General features: G+C 44.2%; 1 protein-coding gene across 1 annotated transcript in view; it reads right to left on the bottom strand.

The window, feature by feature from the left end:
• Window positions 1-2,424: 2,424 nt before the first annotated feature.
• The window catches only part of antxr2a (ANTXR cell adhesion molecule 2a), a gene marked incomplete at its 5' end in the record, with an annotated part of 54,345 nt that continues 35,979 nt past the window's right edge, over window positions 2,425-20,790 (bottom strand). Inside the window, one exon of the mRNA XM_080530631.1 lies at window positions 2,425-3,122. Within this exon, the coding sequence (XP_080386757.1) occupies window positions 3,084-3,122 (39 nt within the window). The 3' untranslated portion in view covers window positions 2,425-3,083. The remainder of the gene's footprint in view (window positions 3,123-20,790) is intronic.

Genomic DNA, 20,790 nt, shown 5'->3' with positions numbered 1-20,790 from the left:
GTGTGTGTGTACTGTATGTGTGTGGCATGCCTCCAGTGTTAGACTTCATAGGGGGAGATGCTGCCCACTGTCCACTCCTCTGTCCACATACAACATATAATCACATTCCCTGTCGGGCCGTATAAATCTGTATGGGTCCAATTAAACATAGCCTTTAGCATGTCCTCACTAGCTGAGGACAGAGTGTAAAAACAGAGCATGTCCAATTTCCATTTAAGGGTTTAATAATACATTTGACACATTACACATAAGTGCGAAACAATAACATAAAAATGAAATTAGGAAACAAAACACACACACACAAAAACATACAGTGCAACGATAAAAAATGTTGTATACATGGTATCTAGCATAACATGACCCTGGATCCTTGAATCAAAGGTGTTACATTATTCATATTCAAAATGCAGACTTGAAGACAGACATTGTACAATCAAAAGGCAACTTACAAAAAACATAATTTAATACTGTATTTTGCTGTATTCCTTGGTAATGATTTTATATGATATGATATTTTCAGAAAAAATATATTGCATGAATGAATTAAGAACATGCTTTCATGGACCTTTCAATTAACTGTCATTACCATGCAGGAGAAAGAGAAATCCATAAACCTCTTGAATGAAATGATATATAATATTTTATGCATAGCTGAACACTTTTTGTGATTACCTGATTGATTTTGTTGTAGCGTGCATTTTAAAAAGGTATGAACATATATATAATTCAAACTTTACAAATTAAACAAAACAGCAATAAGTTCTTTAAAGATGTATGCATTTCAAAACACAATAAAAAACAAAAAAACAAAAACATCATGACATCAAATCAACTCTTAGCTTCGGCATTTTGGGCATCTCACATTACAATGTCACACTAAATTCCATGCACATAACAAAATTAAAACTGCACAATTACATAGCAATTATGTTTTAGAAAGGCATCATTGGCTTGTGACATTTTCCAAAAGTGTTAACAAATATACATTCTTATAAATCTTCGAATAAAATATACTTATAAAATGCAAAAAATAAAACCTCTCCGTTGAGAATTTGAAGATGGCACAGGAAAGGGGAAGGCTTCTAAATTCACTGTGATGTGTTATTAGGATGGATAGCTAGGGTGACTGGTATGTAAATATCTCATTAGTATGGGTTAATAACAGTCCTGTGCTCTCAGATGTAACATAAAAAAAGAAAATATATAACTGCTAAATATCCTCTCTGTCCATCTCAAAAGAAGTTGAGTAGCCTAAAATGGCATGCTGACGATTACGCAAGAGGCTAAATGTGTTTAAGTTTGAAATAAATATCGCAGCACCCCATGGGTTTGGTTGTTGACCATCAGAATGATGTCCCTTACAATCCTCGCCAAGACAACAAAGGAATAATTAGGGACAACGTGCACGCCCAACCCGTCTCGTGCACTTGCATGCCCACCAAATGTGAAATGTTCGCCCATTCCCCCTCAAACTTGATGGTTGTTGAACTTATTTTTAGTGTCATTTGATAAGCTTCCCTGCTTGCACAGAGACATCCCACTGACCCAGCCACTGGTCATTGTCTATACCGGTTCCCATCAAAGTGGGCACGCTTTGTCAGGTTTCGACTCGAATATCCATTTTGCATCTGAAGTACCGTATCCAAAGTGACTGGATCATTGGAGCCTTTTTCTTCAGCTGCTGCCCCCTCTCCTCCCCCACAGTGTTTCCGCTCACACTAACATCATTTGGGATTGGCGTCATGACAGCACGCTTGAGAAATCTACAACAAATATATATCTCTCTTTTTTTGGGGTGGGGGGTGCCGGGGTGTATGGCTTTCTGGAGATGAGCAATACTTATCCGTCCGTCGCATCCGTTGCTTTGGCTTTACGTTTTGGACGTGGTGCGCCGTCGCCAAGGCATGGTGCCCTCTTTATCTACCCATAATGCCGGTACAGTAATAGGTCATTCAATGTCAAAAGGCATAAAAAAAGATGACCAACTCTTTCACAGGCTGCTGCTTGCTGTTGCCTTTAATTATTTTAATTAAACTTTGATATTCTGGCGATGAGAGAACTACTGGGTTGTGACGCGAGAGGGCCCTGGGAGGGTTGAGACGGTGGGAGCACAGTGTGGAGACAGCTGTATCTATATCTTAAAACTCTTAACTGATAGACATGTTTATGGATTGTGATGTGCTACGCCTAGCTGAGCATACAGCAGACTGCAAAAGAATAGGGGGGGAAAAACACCCAAGCACCATGTCAGGGTCTGGAGGCGTCCATCCCTCAAACGTAGCCGGAGATGTTTTTCGGTCACGGGGTGTCCTGCGGTGGAATAACGCTCTATTAATTTTCTTGTCCCGGGTGCATAATGAAAGAAAGGTGTCTTGAAAAAAAAACGAGAGGGCAAAGTCTTGGGCTTCCAATACCTTAGGGCGTCTTGTCTACAATTTGTCATGCGTGTGCACTTCTCAGTGTTAAAATGACAAGATCTCCAGTCAAAAGGGGGTCCCGCCGGCATTCAACGATAGTGGAGTTGGAGAGGTTTCGTGACGAGACATTGCCAAAAGGCAATGGACTTCTGCACTTGCAAGGCCTGCTGGGATTTATTTCTACTTCCACGCCAACAGCAAACAGCCTCTTTCGCTCTGTGTTTTTCTTTTCTTTTCTTTTTTTAAGATAGCTTCCGTCTGTGTCCATGAAATTAGGTTTCCCACAGAAGGCACAATATGGTCAGAATATGTTAAGCCTTTGGTGCGCACAAAAAGCTAACCGAATCCGAACGGCACATTTTGTGCCGCACTGTTTATTCGCTTTGGGTCTTGTAAAATAAAAAAGACAAGTAGAAAAATCAAAATGATATCCCTACTGTGGCCATTAGGAAATGTGAAAATGTTACTTATGAGTAAGACACAGTTTCAGAGGCAGAAAATGTAATGGAAAGGAGTGTTCCTTTTGTGCACAAAACGGATAGAAGTAAATGGATAGTGATTTTGGACATGGGTCAAATGGATAAAGGATGTTCAGATCCTGGAAATGATGTTGCTATCCACAGAAAGTAGTAATTCTTGTATTCCAACGTTGGAGATCTTTTTCTTCTAATGATTCTGCACTCGGTTGAAATTCATACACCGCCCCTGAATGAGAGAAAAAGATAAGCTATTAGACAAAAAAAGTGGCACCTCAAAATTACATTCATATTCAACCAATGAAAAAAGTTATTTCTAAAGTAACAACTCATGCATAATTGTATAGCTGTAACAAAGAAACACATTCAAGCTTGAACTGTAATATTTCCGCCACAAAATTAATGCAAAATGTATCTAATTAAAATGTCATCACCATGAGTTGAAATATTTGATATGCTGAATCTAATCTGAATCTTTCAAAATCTAATTTCTGTATTTTTGTAAGACGATTTTGGAAAAAACATGGCTTAATCAATTACTGAAAAGATAAATAAATGAATGAATAAACTAATCAAATTGTTATGCAAAATAAATCTATAGAAAATCAGACCCTTTTTTATTTTACCTCAAAATAAGACTATTATATTATCCGAATATAATGTCAGAATATCTGTCAGCAATATACAATCTTCTTACAACACGTTACAATGAATACGTCTCTGACACATCCTATCCTCCTCCGAAGGAATGCTTTACCCAGAGACGTGTGGATAAAAACAATGTACTCTCTAACTCTCCCACACAGCTTTTGTCCCCTTACTGGATATCCCCACAGACGTTCAATGTGTGCCCTGTACAGTGGTGGTCTGATCACACACTGGGGGTCCTGTACACAAGCCAGCTGTCTGAGCCACTCTCACTGCTGGGTCCTCCACTGGGGAACAGTGGGCACACTGGCACCAAGAGGGAGCTCTAGCACAGCTAATATCCACCAGTCAACAACCCCTGCAGTCTCTCTCTCTCTCTCTCTCTCTCTCTCTCTCTCTCTCTCTCTCTCTCTCTCTCTTTCTCTCCATCCAGAGACAAAAGCACAATCCTGGTTCCACCGAGTACTTAACAAGTCATGGTAGCTGTGGCAGTCAGTAGTTGAAGTGCATTAAGAGAAGCATGATTCCATCATAGCGGCCATTCATAGAAGTTAGTTGTGCAGCTACACAATTAGCTTATGCTGTGCTAGTTGTGCGTGGACTGGGCGGCTCTAGACTTTGGACAGAATAGTGTATTCTTCGATTCTTTCGCTGCAGAGCAAGGGAGGCTTTGCTCCGTCTCTGCATCATAAGCCCCGCGACGTGTACCCTCTGCATCTAATCTCACACAGTCAACAAATAAGGCGCATCAGATGCTGTTTTGGCCGTGGCCACCAGAGCGGCTAAGTTCAGTGGATTTTCAGGGGTTTAAGGCGCGGGGGAGGGGGGGTTGGTGGTGGTTGGGGGGGGGGGGACTTTGTGAAAAAGCTGGTCCCCGGCACAGAATGGCAGGCAAGTGGTGGGGCTCTGGTGAGAGAGGGCTAAGCAGGTGCAGCACAATACGGTCAAACCCATTCCAGCTCCCCTGTTCCCGGATGACTGATCCCTGACTTGGCAGTGTGTGTGTGTTGTAACTGGGCCATGTTGCACGGAGACGGAGGGGAAGGCAGGACTGGCGCTGCCCACCTGGGCCACCAGAGGGAGAGGACAATAGTCGACACGTCAGCATGGAATGTCAGTGGAATCTCATCAGACGGACAGACAGGTGGATGACTGGATGGATGGATGGATGGGTGCATGGAGGATGACTGAGGTGGGTTAGATGGATAAGAGAAGAGACAAGGAGGGAGGGAGGGAGGTGTTTTTTTTCCCCCCTTGTTCTTCTCATACTTGGGAGTGGAGCACAGATCCAACATGCAAGCTATGATTAATAGGCTCCATTAAAATCACTCCATTAGGTTTGTATTAGAATAAATTGAAATACATTGAGTAGTGAAGTTTCGAATTGTGTCAAAGAAAACCTCTGATTCTTTGAAAAGGTCCATGGTGAGGCAATGCAACAGCTCATCCAAATGTCCAAAAGACACCTGGTTTCAAAAACAACATTCAGATGTCTATTTATAACTCAAGGCAGTTAAAAACAAGATACACCATTCTAATAGGAGGTTAAAGCACTTTGAACTGCAACGTTAGCAGGAAAAGCGCTATAGAAATAAAAGTTATTATTATTATTATTATTATTATTATTATTATTATTAATAGCATTGTGTAGCCTGGGAGTTTTCGGCATCAAATGAGAGCTGTTTGGACTGATTATGTAGTGTTCATACAGTCATGTACAGTCATGCATACATGTCATGTACAGTAATGCATACATGTCAGGTACAGTACAAGGTCTTTGATTTGGTGAAAACGGACCTCCTCCTCTCTTATTTGGAAATGCCAAACTCATCAGTGGGGATAATAAGAGACCCAGCAACAACTCAATGCTTCCTTATACTCAACAAACACACTTGAATCGGACAACAGGGCCCCAAGTGAGACAGCCCAAAAATGTAGAGACGTTGCCAAAATTACTCACTGTTCTTTCACCAGCATTTATTTCGCAACCTCTCCTTGTGCAATGTCCATGAGAAGGCGGCGATAATTTATTTTAATAGTGTGTATATGCAATAGCCCAAATGCAATGTGCAGTATTCCACATTTGTTATGAAACAAGCGGCCATGCTAAGTATTTTAAAAATGACACAGTCGGTTTATTTGGTGACTTCTCTGTCAAAATATCTCCCTACCCATACTGGTGGTGGTTCATCTGACCGTAGCTTTAGCCTGGTGAGCTACAACCATACTGGTGGTGGTTCATCTGACCGTAGCTTTAGCCTGGTGAGCTACAACCATACTGGTGGTGGTTCATCTGACCGTAGTTTTAGCCTGGTGAGCTACAACCATACTGGTGGTGGTTCATCTGACCGTAGCTTTAGCCTGGTGAGCTACAACCATACTGGTGGTGGTTCATCTGACCGTAGCTTTAGCCTGGTGAGCTACAACCATACTGGTGGTGGTTCATCTGACCGTAGTTTTAGCCTGGTGAGCTACAACCATACTGGTGGTGGTTCATCTGACCGTAGCTTTAGCCTGGTGAGCTACAACCATACTGGTGGTGGTTCATCTGACCGTAGCTTTAGCCTGGTGAGCTACAACCATACTGGTGGTGGTTCATCTGACCGTAGTTTTAGCCTGGTGAGCTACAACCATACTGGTGGTGGTTCATCTGACCGTAGTTTTAGCCTGGTGAGCTACAACCATACTGGTGGTGGTTCATCTGACCGTAGTTTTAGCCTGGTGAGCTACAACCATACTGGTGGTGGTTCGGCCTTAGCCCCTGCGGAGGTCCACACTCGGCCATGTTTCAGAGAACATGTTTGTCGCTCTGATTTCTGGCTTGTACTTGGGCAACTTTCCAGAAGTGCAATCCGTGTGTGATTTTGCATCTCATCTCTTGCTACTTCGTGCTCTGAACAGCTTGATTTCCCCAACGCTACAACTCCCCAAGGAGCAGTCTTGCACTCTTCAGTTCCTACAGTACATGAAGGAGTGAGACCCAGAAGAAGAAGAACAGTGGTGGCACCTACTGTAGAGCTTGTTCCCTGGCTAACCCCATTTTGTGGTTCTTATCTTTGACTAAAACGCTTCAATAAAACATATATGAACATTTTTTATTTTAAATAATACATCGTAAACAATAATTATGGACAATTAAATAGTTGTTTGGACAGACATGAGAGATTCCAAAAGCAATGAGCCACCGCTCACATAAATGAATAAAAAAAACGTCTTAAAGTGGTAGATCAAAATACCGGAAAATGCTCAAATCAAACTTCCTCTTCTCCATAATCTAACCCAGTTCCTCTTTCTGGGGGTACCAATGGCATTTATTTGGAAAATAAAACTTGAGCCAAACACCTATCTCCACGTAGGATGCATTTGGGCCCTTGACTGCAGAATCTCTCACACGTGACTCAATGTTGTGCTTCCTCCCGTATCCTCGCCTCTGCTACATATTGAACACATTAAGAAGTTCAAAATGGAGGGAGAAGCGCAGCTGCAAGGGGACGGCAGGAGTGCCAGAGTATGAGCAATCCTCCATACTCAAAGCAGGCCCTCATCGCTCAGCCCCTTGTCCACACACACACACACACACACACACACACACACACACACACACACACACACACACACACACACACACACACTGCCCACATAGAACTGCCATCTGGCCTGCTGGGAAATCAGAGCCGCCCGGGGCCTGGCCAACAACATGATGCTCAGTGACAACTTGAGCGTTTCTTCTTGTCATATAATACATAAATAACAATTATACAAGCGCAAGGTACATGGAAGATACAGTATGTGTCCAGCGTCTCCACAGATAGGGGAGTTTTCCAGGGTAATCTGGAGAGAGATGGAAAGTCACTCACGGAGGCCATCAGGTTGAAATTCCTCAACCTTTTTTTCTCTCCAAAATCCAAATGGAATCTAGTCTGATCAACATAGTGACTTCAGAGGCAGCTGTGAGGTATCAGTTTAACTAAGCCCTCTAAGATATCAACATATACTGTATACTGAAGGAATGCTAGGGTGTTAACATGATTTAGACACAGGGGTGATGCCTGTAATTCAGATCCCCTGTCGCGATGAGCAGCCCTTTCATGAGAGCTTCGCTGTCGTAATTTACAAGGGCATAAAATCCCACCGATGATGGCAGCATATTTACAGCTGAGGTCTTTCAGAGAGCAACGCTGGCTCCAATTGAGTTCTTCTGTGTAAATAAAGTGGCATATGATCAGCAATCAAGCATTGATGACTCCCTGATTGACCTGAGGGACGGAGGGAGAAAGAGAGGAAGAGAAAAAAGAGCGACGGATGGAGCGGATGCCTTTTAATCTAGAGCCAGCAGTAAAAAAACATTCACACTCGCTGGCAGGCGGTGACATACTGTTTACAGATTGTTCATCATTGGCTTGATTTTTTTTTTCTATGACGAGGGGATGTTTTGACAGGAAAAAACAACAAGTCGCCAACCAATCAACATCTTCTGACTTTTATTCAGAAAAACTTTAATACATTTCAAAGTTGTTGAAAATCAATGACACTCTCGCTAGTCAAGCCAAAACACTGCAATGCGATGGATTCTGTGAGTAATCCCCACTGCTACCTAGTTAACTATAACACTATTTTACATTGTTAGCAGGCTCACAAAACAGGCTGTGTTAGTTAACTAACGTGTGTGTCATTGATTTTCAACAACGCTGACATTTATGTAAATTTTTCGGAATAAAAGTCTGAACATTAAATCGGCTGCCGACTTGTTCCTGGATTCACCAGCTGCTGTCACATATTGTCACAGGTGGGGGAGACGGTCCATAGCCACAGCAGCAGCGTTTACAGTTCACGTCAATGGGAGGTTCCCCGAATGTCCACTGCAGAACGGGAGCAAAGCCACAGACACAGAGGCAGATCCTGGAGAGTCTGTTTGGTCTGGTCAGTGGTGATGCTGTTTGTGTGTCAGTGTTTGGTCTGGTCAGTGGTGATGCTGTTTGTGTGTCAGTGTTTGGTCTGGTCAGTGGTGATGCTGTCTGTCTCTCAGTGTTTGGTCTGGTCGAGGTGACTATCTGTGTCTCAGTGGTTCACTAAAAAAGAGGAAGGACTACAGGGAACTGGGCAGGAAGCAGGATAGTTGAAGGAAATGTTCACCTTGTCCCTTGTGATTTCAATGATCCTTTGAATGACCATGGGTGGTGAAATTAAAGGCGCTCTGCGTAAATCGGAATCACTTCGTTTTCAATGCAAAAAGCTGATCTGTAAAAGCTTGTAAAGGTAACCTAGACAGTTTTGCTAAGCGTCGACGGCCCACAGCCGTGCCTATTTCATCTACTCTTAGTGCCGCCTCGGGGGTCAAATGACCATAGTCTTTAGAATGTGACGGTGCTTCTTAAGGGCTCTGCACACAGCGTGCGATTTCTGTTGCGCGTCAACATTCCATTTTGAAGTTTGAATGGAAGTCTATGAGAACATCGCATTTCAACACACACGGCCCCGATTTTAATCGCAAGGCGAAAATTCGATTCCATTCATTTTGAATGGGAAAAAGCACAAATTTGACAGTGCGACAAAACTCGCACGCCGTGTGCTTTGTCCCATTCAAAATGAATGGAATCGAATTTTCGCCGTGCGATTAAAATCGGGGCCGTGTGTGTTGAAATGCGATGTTCTCATAGACTTCCATTCAAACTTCAAAATGGAATGTTGACGCGCAACAGAAATCGCACGCTGTGTGCAGAGCCCTTTAGACACAAAGACCACTAGTTGGCGCCTCTTGTAAATTAGCCTGCCTCCTGGCACCTCCACAGAAAAACTGCAAAATAGCTTTATACTAGCTTATCCTGATGTGTGTTTGAAAATGTAAGGATACTGGGTGGTAGACCGCACATGTCTAGGAAAAGTCATGAAAGGAGGGTCCTGAAATTTGATCGAGTGCAAAGGTATACATTTCTTTTTAATCACTTGGTCAAATGACCCCACCCATGGCTGTTCTAGTGTTAACCAATTTGTTAAGATGTGAAATCATAGTCAAGTTTGAGGTTACAGCAGCACACAGCCAATCTTCACAGCTTGTTGTTTACACATCTTCTCTCTGACTATGAAGCAGCAAGAAAGATGCATACTTCACTCAGGCTGACCTGACTATCAACCTGATTAGTCAAATGTCCCTAACTGAAGAATAGATAGAGAAGATGTAAGCATTGTTAGTGAAACATAACAAGGAAGTAGGATTTGTCTAAATATATTCAGTTTAATTAATAGACTTTTGGGTTGAAATCTTTTCCAATAACAACAGTGTTGTTAAGAAACCGTAAACATGAACATGAAAGTACTCAAGCAGGTGGAGACTGATAGACACACGGTTACGCTGGTTCCTTCCTTCACTCTTAGAAAAAAATAAAACGCTTCTTAATTTGTCCCATTAAAAGAACCCTTTTGGGTTGACCGTTATGGGTTCCATTTAGAACCGCCTGTGAGAAAAAAAAGGGTTTAAACATGGAACCCAAAGGGGTTCTTCAAAGGGTTGTCCTTACAGGGACAGATGACAAACCTTGTTTTGGTACTAACAACACCCCCCCCCCAAAAAAAACTGTTTTCAAGAATACAGTGTCCTCAGCCCAGCCCTGTCTGCTGGCCTGAGGCCCCCTGCTGCCACCTGAGTCCTGCACAGTGAGCACACAACACCACACCGCAGCACGCCACTGCAGGTGCAGCTGTTTCCTGCCCGCCGTCCCGCTCGCTCTCTTCTCCTCCCCTGGTTTTGTCAGAGTAAGTGCACATCACTGCCAGCTAAAGGCTCTGGGCAGCGTCCCCCTGGTTGTTCCAGAGACATGTTGGCGTCGGCGGGGCCCTCACAGACGGGCGCAGGAAGGCACAGATGGCACTAATGGACGAGCGGAATCCAACCGAGGGACCGGGACAGAGCCATGCTGGAGCCTCGTCCAAATAACTGTAGTGTGTGTGTGTGTGTGTGTGTAGTGTGTGTAGTGTGTGTGTGTGTGTGTAGTGTGTGTGTGTGTGTGTAGTGTGTGTGTGTGTGTGTAGTGTGTGTGTGTGTGTGTGTGTGTGTGTGTATGTACTGTATGCCCAACTGGGCTCTGCTCTACCAAGGTTAATGCTATAGCACTCCAGCATAAAGAATTTAAAATGATAAAATAATCATAAGAGGAGAGGGGTGCTGCATGTGGAGAGGAGGATATCTGCTTGGAGAGAAGCCAAAAGGATCAGATGGATAAGGGATTGTTCTTGGGTAGATACAAATTCGTACTGGAGCGCAAATGAATGAAGTCCAAATTTCGCAAACAACAGAGATTCATCCGTCCCCCGTCCCCCCTCTTCCCATCATGCAACTTTGGCTTGGCTTGTAATTGACTGAGGACCTCCTATTTGAACAGAGCCACAGTGTGCTGTAATCAGTGATACTTCACATTAAGTTGCCCCTCTACCAAGGGAGGCTGGTGGAGGTAGAAATCGGAGGACAGGCTCACTGTAATGCATGGAATGGGATGAGGAATGGTATCAAACATGTGTGGAAGGTCTCATTGTAACACACAGAATGGAATTAGGAATGCTAATGTAACGCATGGAATGGAATAATGAAAGGTATCAAAGATACCAAAGATACCAAGATAATCATTCCTGGCATGTGTACCTCCACCAGGCCTCTCCGGCCCTAGAAAGAGCTGAGAGGTTTGTGGTATTACAAACCACAACACAAACCACTGAACGACATCACAATGATGCCCGGTACTGGAGCCATCACACTGTAAGACCCATCACACTCCTGCATCACAGTAAAGTAGCCCGATACACACAGACCTAAACTAACACAAGCTAAACGCTGTCTCTCTCAGTCACATTCTCTGATGGGTTTTTCCTGGGCGGTGCCACAGCAGATGAGCCTCCACCAAGGTCCACTGGGCTCGTCTGTACTTTTAATCCATGTGTGGTGGTCTTCACCGCTCTGGCCCAGAAAGGCCCGGAGGCACCTTAACACTGAGACACGGCAACACAACAACCATAAGCTTATATAATGCCTCCCAGTCCCACACCAACCACCGACGAACAGCGAATTCTAACCTGGACGCATTAACTCATGTTCATGGCATTTGCATAATGTTGATACAGTACAGGGGAAATATGCAGATGTGATGTTTCGTCATCTGAGACAATATCTATGCTCCAGCATTATTCGCTGTGAATGCAAAGTAAATTAGATTAACTGAATATTCATTAACATTCCTAAACGGACGTCCGCGGTCGTAATGTGACACTATAATAAAATAAGCTGTTGTGAAACCCATGCCCCCCTACTTGCTTTGACTGACTTTTTGTAAATGTCTGCTTTTAACATAATAACGTTGTTAGAGTTTCAAAATCATGCAGGCTACAGTATGTGTGTATGAAGGCTTCAGTATGTGTGTGTAGGCTACAGTGTGTGTGTATGTAAACTGCAGTATGTGTGTATGTAAACTGCAGTATGTGTGTATGTAAACTACAGTATGTGTGTGTGTATGTAGGCTACATTATGTGTGTATGTAGGCTACAGTATCAAATAAAATAAAATCACATTTTATTTGTATAGCGCATTTCTTACAAGATGCAACTCAATGCGCTTCACACAATGAAAATGTTCAGTCAATCAGTCAATCAATCAATACTGACAGAGCCGCGAGCAGGCAAAAGTAAAAACCTGTACACTATGTAGCCAGGAAAAATTCCCTTGCAGCCCTCTACACATAGAGCGACTACTAGCCAGTTTGCCTACCAGTACCCAGCGGTGGGCCCCCACACCAGGGAGCCCCCGCCGCCCCACGCACCCAGCCCGCCCCACACCAGGAGTATGTGTGTATGTAGGCTACAGTATGTGTGTATGTAGGCCACTGTATGTGTGTATGTAGGCTACAGTATGTGTGTATGTAGGCCACTGTATGTGTGTATGTAGGCTACAGTGTGTGTGTGTGTGTATGTAGGCTACAGTATGTGTGTATGTAGGCTACAGTGTGTGTGTGTATGTAGGCTACAGTATGTGTGTATGTAGGCTACAGTGTGTGTGTGTGTGTATGTAGGCTACAGTATGTGCGTGTAGGCTACAGTACATGTGTTTGCGTAAACCTTGGTGATGTTGATAACCATACAGAAGATGGCCAGTCAATGCGTAATTATGTGGTCTATTAGAATCACCATATCTTCTCCTCTGTGTGTGAACATTTAGGCTACAGGAGCCATGTGTGTCGGATTGATGTTAAAGGCATGATATCTACGTGCAGGTAGACGGACAAATTCGGCCTGATTAAAGACATTTGACATCCAGACATCACTTTTGTGAGTAACTTGATTGCTTGTTATAAGCCAGGCAACAACATAAATGTTTGTTTTTGAATGTGGTTTGTATGGTGGAGCGTAACATCTGACAGATTTGTCTGTGGACCTTCGAGACACATTTGCTTAAATGCATAGCCACTGAGAGACGTTTTTTTGTGTCCTCATTTTTTTATTTTATTTACTATAGCACATCACAGTATAGACTGTATAGACTGTCATGCATGTGTTCTGTTTTACTTCATACTTCATATTTGCATGTTTGTTTGTTTTTACAGTAGGTTAGACCAATGATGTCCATCAATATGTTATATTCAAAATGTAAGCTCTTTAAAATACAAAAAATTTGATATTGTAATGATTCTTAAGTCGTGACTAAACACAACCAGTTCATTATTTTCTACATTGTATTGATTCAATTATTACTGATTCAATTATTACACAAATGGCATCACTCTGGGTTCTTTGGTTAGTAACGAGGGCCTGGGGTTTCAAGATTTTAAGATACTATGGGCCCTATTATGCACTTCTTAACTTAATCTTAATTAAGACGCACCGCCAGGTTAAGACCTACCGCCACCCTTATTATGCGCTTCATACGCGCTACTGCTATTATGCAGGTGTCGCTAGGCGCCCACACATAAGACGTAAGACTCCCGTGCATATATTACTCATTGTGGGAGTGTTCATATGTTAATGAAGTGCGCTAGGCGCCCCTGCTATTATGCGATCTGACTTTGCGCCTAGCGCTAAGAAGTGGTTTGAAAACTTCTTAGGCGCTAGACTTCATGCACGTTTTGAAACACGAGCGCGCCTCCGCGGTTTGCGCATGCGCGCCGACCAACTTCTTAAGAAGTGGGTCAGCGCGCATGCGCAAACCGCGGAGGCGCGCTCGTGTTTCAAAACGTGCATGAAGTCTAGCGCCTATGAACTGCATAATAGCATAGCGCTTATGACTTAACGCAGCCGGTTCTTAAAGGGAATGGCACCTGGCACGCTGATTGGGTTGATTGAGAAGACGGCCAAAACACACCCATGACTAATTTCTGGGCTTAGCGCCGGGTCTTAGGCGCCCACTACCGCACGCATAATAGCAAAGTGGCCTCGACCACGCCTCCACGTCTTAAGTTTAGATCTACCGCCTCGTCTTATTGCTTAAGACTTATGAAGTGCATAATAGGGCCCTATGTCTTCATGTCAGTGTTCTGTGACAGTACTGTATCTGTGCACATGACTAGACTCCATTATATAATAAACTCTCTACTGCAAAAGCAGATGATCAGCAAATAAGAGTTCCCCAATAAGCATCTCCCATGACACCATGCTACATTAACCCATCTAATTGGATGGGTATTGTATGTCTTTTTAAGTGTATGGATTAATTTAATAACAGATAAGAAAGGCAAAATGGCATTATAATAAGAAGGAAGATATTGCACAAACACACGAGAGAGAGAGAGAGAGAGAGAGAGAGAGAGAGAGAGAGAGAGAGAGAGAGAGAGAGAATGCGCCTGTGACTTTCTTTTGCTTTGTATACTGTACTGTAAGTGCAAGTGTGTGTGTGTGTGTGTGTGTGTGTGTTCAGTCCCTGCATGGTTCCCCGTTCCCCCTCCACCAGCGAGCGGTGCAGGGTGGGGTCACATGTGATCTGTGCTGGGGGGAGATGCGGGGCATGCGACAGGGAGGCCAGTAATTGGAGTGAGCTGTCAAGACGCGGCGCGGCGTGTGTGTGTCTGAGACACTGCCATTTGGACACAGCGCCGTGCACGTGCCAGGGCGGCCTGCCCTCCCACGGGGGTGGCACGTATTAGAGCCTGTGATGAGACTAATGCAGGAAGAAATGGCTTTGGCACGGAGCCAAAAAAAGAGGTCAAAGGGTAACGTGGTTTAGGGAGCAGTGGAGCACCCCCATCCTGGAAGTAGAGCAGTGGGACGGAGGGGGACTTGGTGGGGTCCTGTTTGTGTACCCTCAAAGTTATTTTGGAAGGTTGAATGTTTTTTAATGGTTCTAATGGTTTTAATTTGTTATGAATATTCATATTTCTCCATTTACCTAATGACTGAGAAAATGGGTTCCTGTTCCACAAATCAAAAATTGGAACACCTCAAGTTTCATATAACCTATCCGTTGATACTGTAAACTCCTTAACATGCAATTAGTGGAATAAAGATCTCATTCGGATTTAACGGATAATCAACAAATTATAAAAAATTCAGATTTTCCAGATAATGATGTGCCAACATGGTTTGCTAAAAACATGCAATGTTGTCATACAAGTTGACAAGATTAACTACAATTAGAAAGGTAAAACAAAATAAGTAAGCACTTAGGAGTCATCACAGCCACAATGGGCATAGTTGCTGTTCATTTCATTCTTTCGAAATAATCTCTTAGTTGTTAGGTGATCTGTATCTAGAACAGACTTTATCTGATAAATATCCACTGAGAACAACAGTGACTCTATATAGCACATGTACTGTATGTCATACTTCAAAGTAATTGTCTGTTATCTTTATTGAGTCTTATTAAAACATATCTATAACCAGGTTCTTGTTTTAACCACTATGATCTCAACTCAAACTGGTTATGCTATTTCTGGTAGAATCATCTATGATGAAACAGAGACCTCATAGTCACATGACATTACCCATACATAACGTGTACCTGTATGCTATGGTATGTTCCAAATGGGGTATGCTTATTTTGCAAATAAATATTTGATTCATGTTTACAGGGGCTGGGCTTTAATTTACAATCCCAGTCTGTCTTAATGTTCAAGTAAAGTCAATTTTTATTGCACATTTTCAGCCTTAAATTCCACCACAGAAAAAAAAAGGTTTATATTTATGCGAGGCTGTAAAACACCAGGATATAAATATGAACACGCAGCACACCCTGCTATATTTGGTGGAATGCCTCGGTGATAAAACATCTTGTTATGTCTACTGAGGAAAATATGCTTATCAAGCCGCATGTTAATGTAAGCAGTAAATAACACGATACTATAACAGCGTGAAACAGCTTCGGGCCACAGTACAGTAGATTAAGAGGGGCTGGGTTTTTTTCAGGACCACAACTGTGAGAATTGGGTTAATGTGACCTGAACTGGACAGACAGGGTCTGGTCAGAGAACACACGCCAACACACACAGAGCAACAACTAATGTGTCTGCAATGTACATGTATACTGTACCAACTGTACGCACACACACACAGACACACACACACACACACACACACACACACACCCTTCTATAATTTACTCACAGTTTACTCTTACTCTGTTTTACAGATCAGTAACACAGATGAGGATGGAGATGAAACCGTCTTCAGAGGAACATTATTTCAGGCCCAGGTCACCACTGCTGCACCAGCAAACAACACAAAACATCAACCCTTACAGTTGTCTTTCCCTTACCTCCCCCAATCCCTCCCCCAATCCCTCCCCCAATCCCTCCCCCAATACCTCACCTGAGAAACTGGTTGTCCAGTAAAACAAACACTCTTGCCCACAGGGAACAACCTTATCTGACAATGTTCCTACTGTACCCTACTACTGTACGGTAGCTACCTCCCACTATCAGATAGTCGCTCCTCAGCTTATGACGCGGTTCTCAGCTCAAGTCTACTTTCACCTCAGAAACAAGTTCAGATGAGACGCCTGTGACCTTTACGAAGTTGACACCATGGGCCTCCTCGGGGAGGAGATACAAACGATGACAGGGCGGCATGGAGGTGGAGGAGAAGGGCCCGGGGTGGCCGTGTCACGCCCCAAACCTGCCTGCAAACACACGACTCCCGCCTACCTCACCATCTGCTTTCATTGATCACACTCTTCAGGCCTCGCTGCTCTTGGGGAACAACTTGGGGTGCGAGAGCCAACACTGTCCTGATTAATGGAAGTTCATATACACACACACACACAGACACACACGCACACACACGCACACACACACACACACACACACACACACACACACAGACACACAATCACACAGACACACACTCATACAGACACACACACACACACACAGACACACACTCACAGACACACACTCACAGACACACACACACACACACACACACACTCACAAACACACACACACACACACACACACACAGACACACACACAGACACACACACACAGACACGCACACACACAGCAACTATGATCCTCGAATCAACTCTCCGACCTAGGAGTCGGTTAGGACAGCTCATAGAGTCGTATCCTCGGGGAGCCCAACCTCCCTGGGGCCCATATCAGTGAAACGAAGGCGTCTGGCAGGGTGGAGACTGTCCTTTCAGGCTGAGCCGTGTGTGGCTGCGAGAGGGTGGTACCGCCTCTTTGTCTCTACGGGGAGGAGAAAACCGTAAGGCGGCTGTTTGTTTTGAGAAGGGGTGTGAACCGCACCGAAAGTCCATCAAATCAATTAGGGTCTCAGGGTGAGAGAGAGAGGCTTGCCTTGGCCCGGGCTGAGGGACGACTTGGCTGGGCGGGTTTGTGAGGGGTTGTTATGAGTCAGAGCGTTACTGCAGCCAACACTCATGAGCGGTGCGCTGCTCAAACATCAGTATAAGCAGAGGCGGAGAGAAAACGCTGCATATGGCGTGAGCCACTGTGTCACTTCTAGGCCCTGGTTCAAATGGTTGCCGTAGCGCCCAGGCCGTAGCCTTTTCCACGCATTAAGGGCTGAGACACAGGAAGTATGCAGGCGGGGTTAAATGCCTGTGTATGACAGAACGGGGATCTTAAGTTTTATCAACCATTCTGGGTAGTCTACAGTAGACCATGATCACTCACTGAAACTGTCTCCATGATTGTAACACGCTCTGTCCAGTAACACACTCTGTCCAGTAACACACTCTGTCCAGTAACACACTCTGTCCAGTAACACACTCTGCCCAGTAACACACTCTGCCCAGTAACACACTCTGTCCAGTAACACACTCTGTCCAGTAACACACTCTGTCCAGTAACACACTGTCCAGTAACACACTACTGCCCAGTACGTTGTTTGGGATAAAATGGGCATATCTAGGTACACAGTACCAGTCAAAAGTTTGGACACACTTTTTTGGTATTTTCTACATTGTAAATGAATAGGAGACATCGAAACTATGAAAGAACACACATGGAATTATGTAGTGAGCAAAAAAGTGTTAAACAAACCAGAATATGTTTTAGATTTTAGATTCTTCAAAGTAGCCACGTTTAGCTTTGATTACAGCTTTGATTACAGCTTTGCACACTCTTGGCATTCTCTCAATCAGCTTGGTGTGTGTGTGTGTGTGTGTCAGTGGAAAAGGAAACTGTAAACACCGCCCAGCATTCTCAAAAGGTAGCTACTTTGAAGAATCTAAAATACAAAACATATTCTGGTTTGTGTAACACTTTTTTTGTTTACGACATCATTCCATATGTGTTCTTTCATAGTTTTGATGTCTTCAGTATTAATCTACAATATAGAAAATAATATATAAATAAAGAAAAACCATTGAATGAGAAGGTGTGTCCAAACATTTGACTGGTAACGGTACATGTGGGAAAACTAGGGATAGGGTAAGGTGCTAGGGTGTTAGGGTTAGCGTTAGGGTTAGGGTTAGGGTTAGACATGCCAGCATGTACCAAGTCAATGTTTTATGCTGCCATGTCCCCGGAAATGCCGACATAAACCATTTTCCCACATGTACCGTAACATATATACTGAGAGCAGCATGGCATCAAGTGCATGCACGCAGAGAGAGAGGACTGGCCAATCAAAGGCAGGCTGCTGTAGCTACTGTAGGGCTCTCCCTCCAGTATCAAATGCATGCATGTGGTTATGCAGATGTCATGCTAATGAGTCAAGAGCATCGCCCCTCCTGGCTTTACTGTGACTCTCCATGTCTCTGTCTGTGTGTGCATATGTGTTGTCTTTCTACTGCTCCTCCAACCAAACACAAACAGGGCATGAGTCCTTTCTCTCTCCTCCATCTTTCTCCATCTCTCTCTCTCTCTCGCTCCTCCATCTCTCTCTCTCTCTCTCTCTCTCTCTCTCTCTCTCTCTCTCTCTCTCTCTCTCTCTCTCTCTCTCTCTCAGTGTGTGGAGAGAAAACAATTTATTCCACTGCGGGCAAATGACGAGGGGGTGCATGGTACTGGCACTGGCTTTGATGGCCCAGACAGATGACAGTGTGTGTGTGTGTGTGTGTGTGTGTGTGTGTGTGTGTGTGTGTGTGCTCTAATGTGTGTGTGCTCGTCGTTGGGGAGGGGGGGGTGGGGGCGGTAGGCCTATTAAATGGAGGCTGACAAGGAGTAATTATTCTAATGCGATCCGTCCCAGACTAAACAGGAGTGGCTGAGGCTGAGGTGTCAGAGGAGTCATTAATGCTGACAGGGGCTGGAGCAGGGCTGGAGGAGGGCTGGAGGAGGCTGGAGGAGGCTGGGGGAGGCTGGGGGAGGCTGGAGGAGGCTGGAGGAGGCTGGAGGAGGCTGGGGGAGGCTGGAGGAGGCTGGAGGAGGCTGGGGGAGGCTGGGGGAGGCTGGAGGAGGGGTGGAGGAGGGCTGGAGGAGGCTGGAGGAGGCTGGAGCAGGGCTGGAGGGGGGGTGGAGCTGGGCTGCGGCGGGCCTCGGCAGCTGTCTGTCTCCCAGGTGGGCTGACCCCACGGCGCCGCGTACCGCCGCTCTCTCCCCGCCACAGTGGGGAGGCGGCCCGCCAACGTCTGGGGAGTGGAGAGGCGGCCCGGGCCACGGGTGTGGATGTTGTACACTGAGTGACGGCTGCACTCTTGTTAACCTGCCTCTGTGAGGAGGGAGGGCTGTGATATCACTTGAAGTGTCATTTTTGTGTTCCATACTGTACCCAGACTATTTTCTGTAAGAGAACAATATCACAATATGCTCCAAATGTCACGATATTCCATCATAGCGAATATCTTCCCAACCTGAATGACAAGACAGCAAAGTAAGCGTGGCAACACTACCCTGACAACATATCCTGTTCCTCAACAGGTTGAACACAGCAACGGTTCAAGAACCTGGCAAAAGCCTTTACCTGCATTGCACCATTAAAAACCATTCTCGAATGGCAGAAAGCGGTGTGTTTTGCCTGAGCAATTATATCATAATTACACCATCTTCTTAATTCTGCTTAGATCTCATGAATGGCTACTACTCATTGACGACTGGGTGTGCTAATGTATTTGCATATGTTCTAACTCTTGACATTCAGAGTTGCCTCTAGCCTATAGGCTGAGACTTGGGTAGTGAGCATTAAATCTAATTTATGCAGCAATGAAGAGGAGTAAAGTGTTCTATTTCCTTACATTATACAACATCATAACAATAGTTTCCCAGTGGCAAGGTTTATGGAAAGTCATCATTATTTACATAAATACCTCGCGTATTTCAGAATAGGAACCCACACTGGTCAAACTATGTCAACAGGCAAAACATCCCTTTGTGACATTTTTCTCGACATGAAAACAACGTGTTTTTTGAGAAGTCAAACTGCCGTGTTAGGGCGAGATATATGATTTATTTATGAATTATTGTGTGCTTTTCTCCATATTCTTTGAATATGTACTTTTGTTTTCCAAACACAGGATGTCAAGAATATTTTCTTTAAAGGACAATTTTGGATGTCATGTTTTATGCATGCACGACTCAGTTTAATTTCTCTCTCACTTTGGGACGGTTAAATGCAGCTTGACTGGTGTTTCAGCTTTCATATTTTACACTGCACAGCTTTCATACATTCTCTGCAGATGCTTAGTCTTTGATGGCTTGCCAGGAAACTAGACACCATGCAGGGATGATGAAATATGACACCGGTGCATCATTGGGCCAAGAACGTGTGGCTTAATTTAATCTTGATCTACTCAGTGTGATTGTGACAAAAATAGCTTTTTTTTCTTCATAAACGGGGACAAAATCAAATCTTTTATTTTGCAGGAAATGTTACGG

The sequence above is a fragment of the Nansenia antarctica genome, assembly GCF_963989245.1.
Source record: "Nansenia antarctica genome assembly, chromosome: 5".
Taxonomy (NCBI): Eukaryota; Metazoa; Chordata; class Actinopteri; order Argentiniformes; family Microstomatidae; genus Nansenia; species Nansenia antarctica.
Note: the sequence above shows the minus strand (reverse complement) of the source record. Positions and strands in the feature narration are given on the sequence as shown.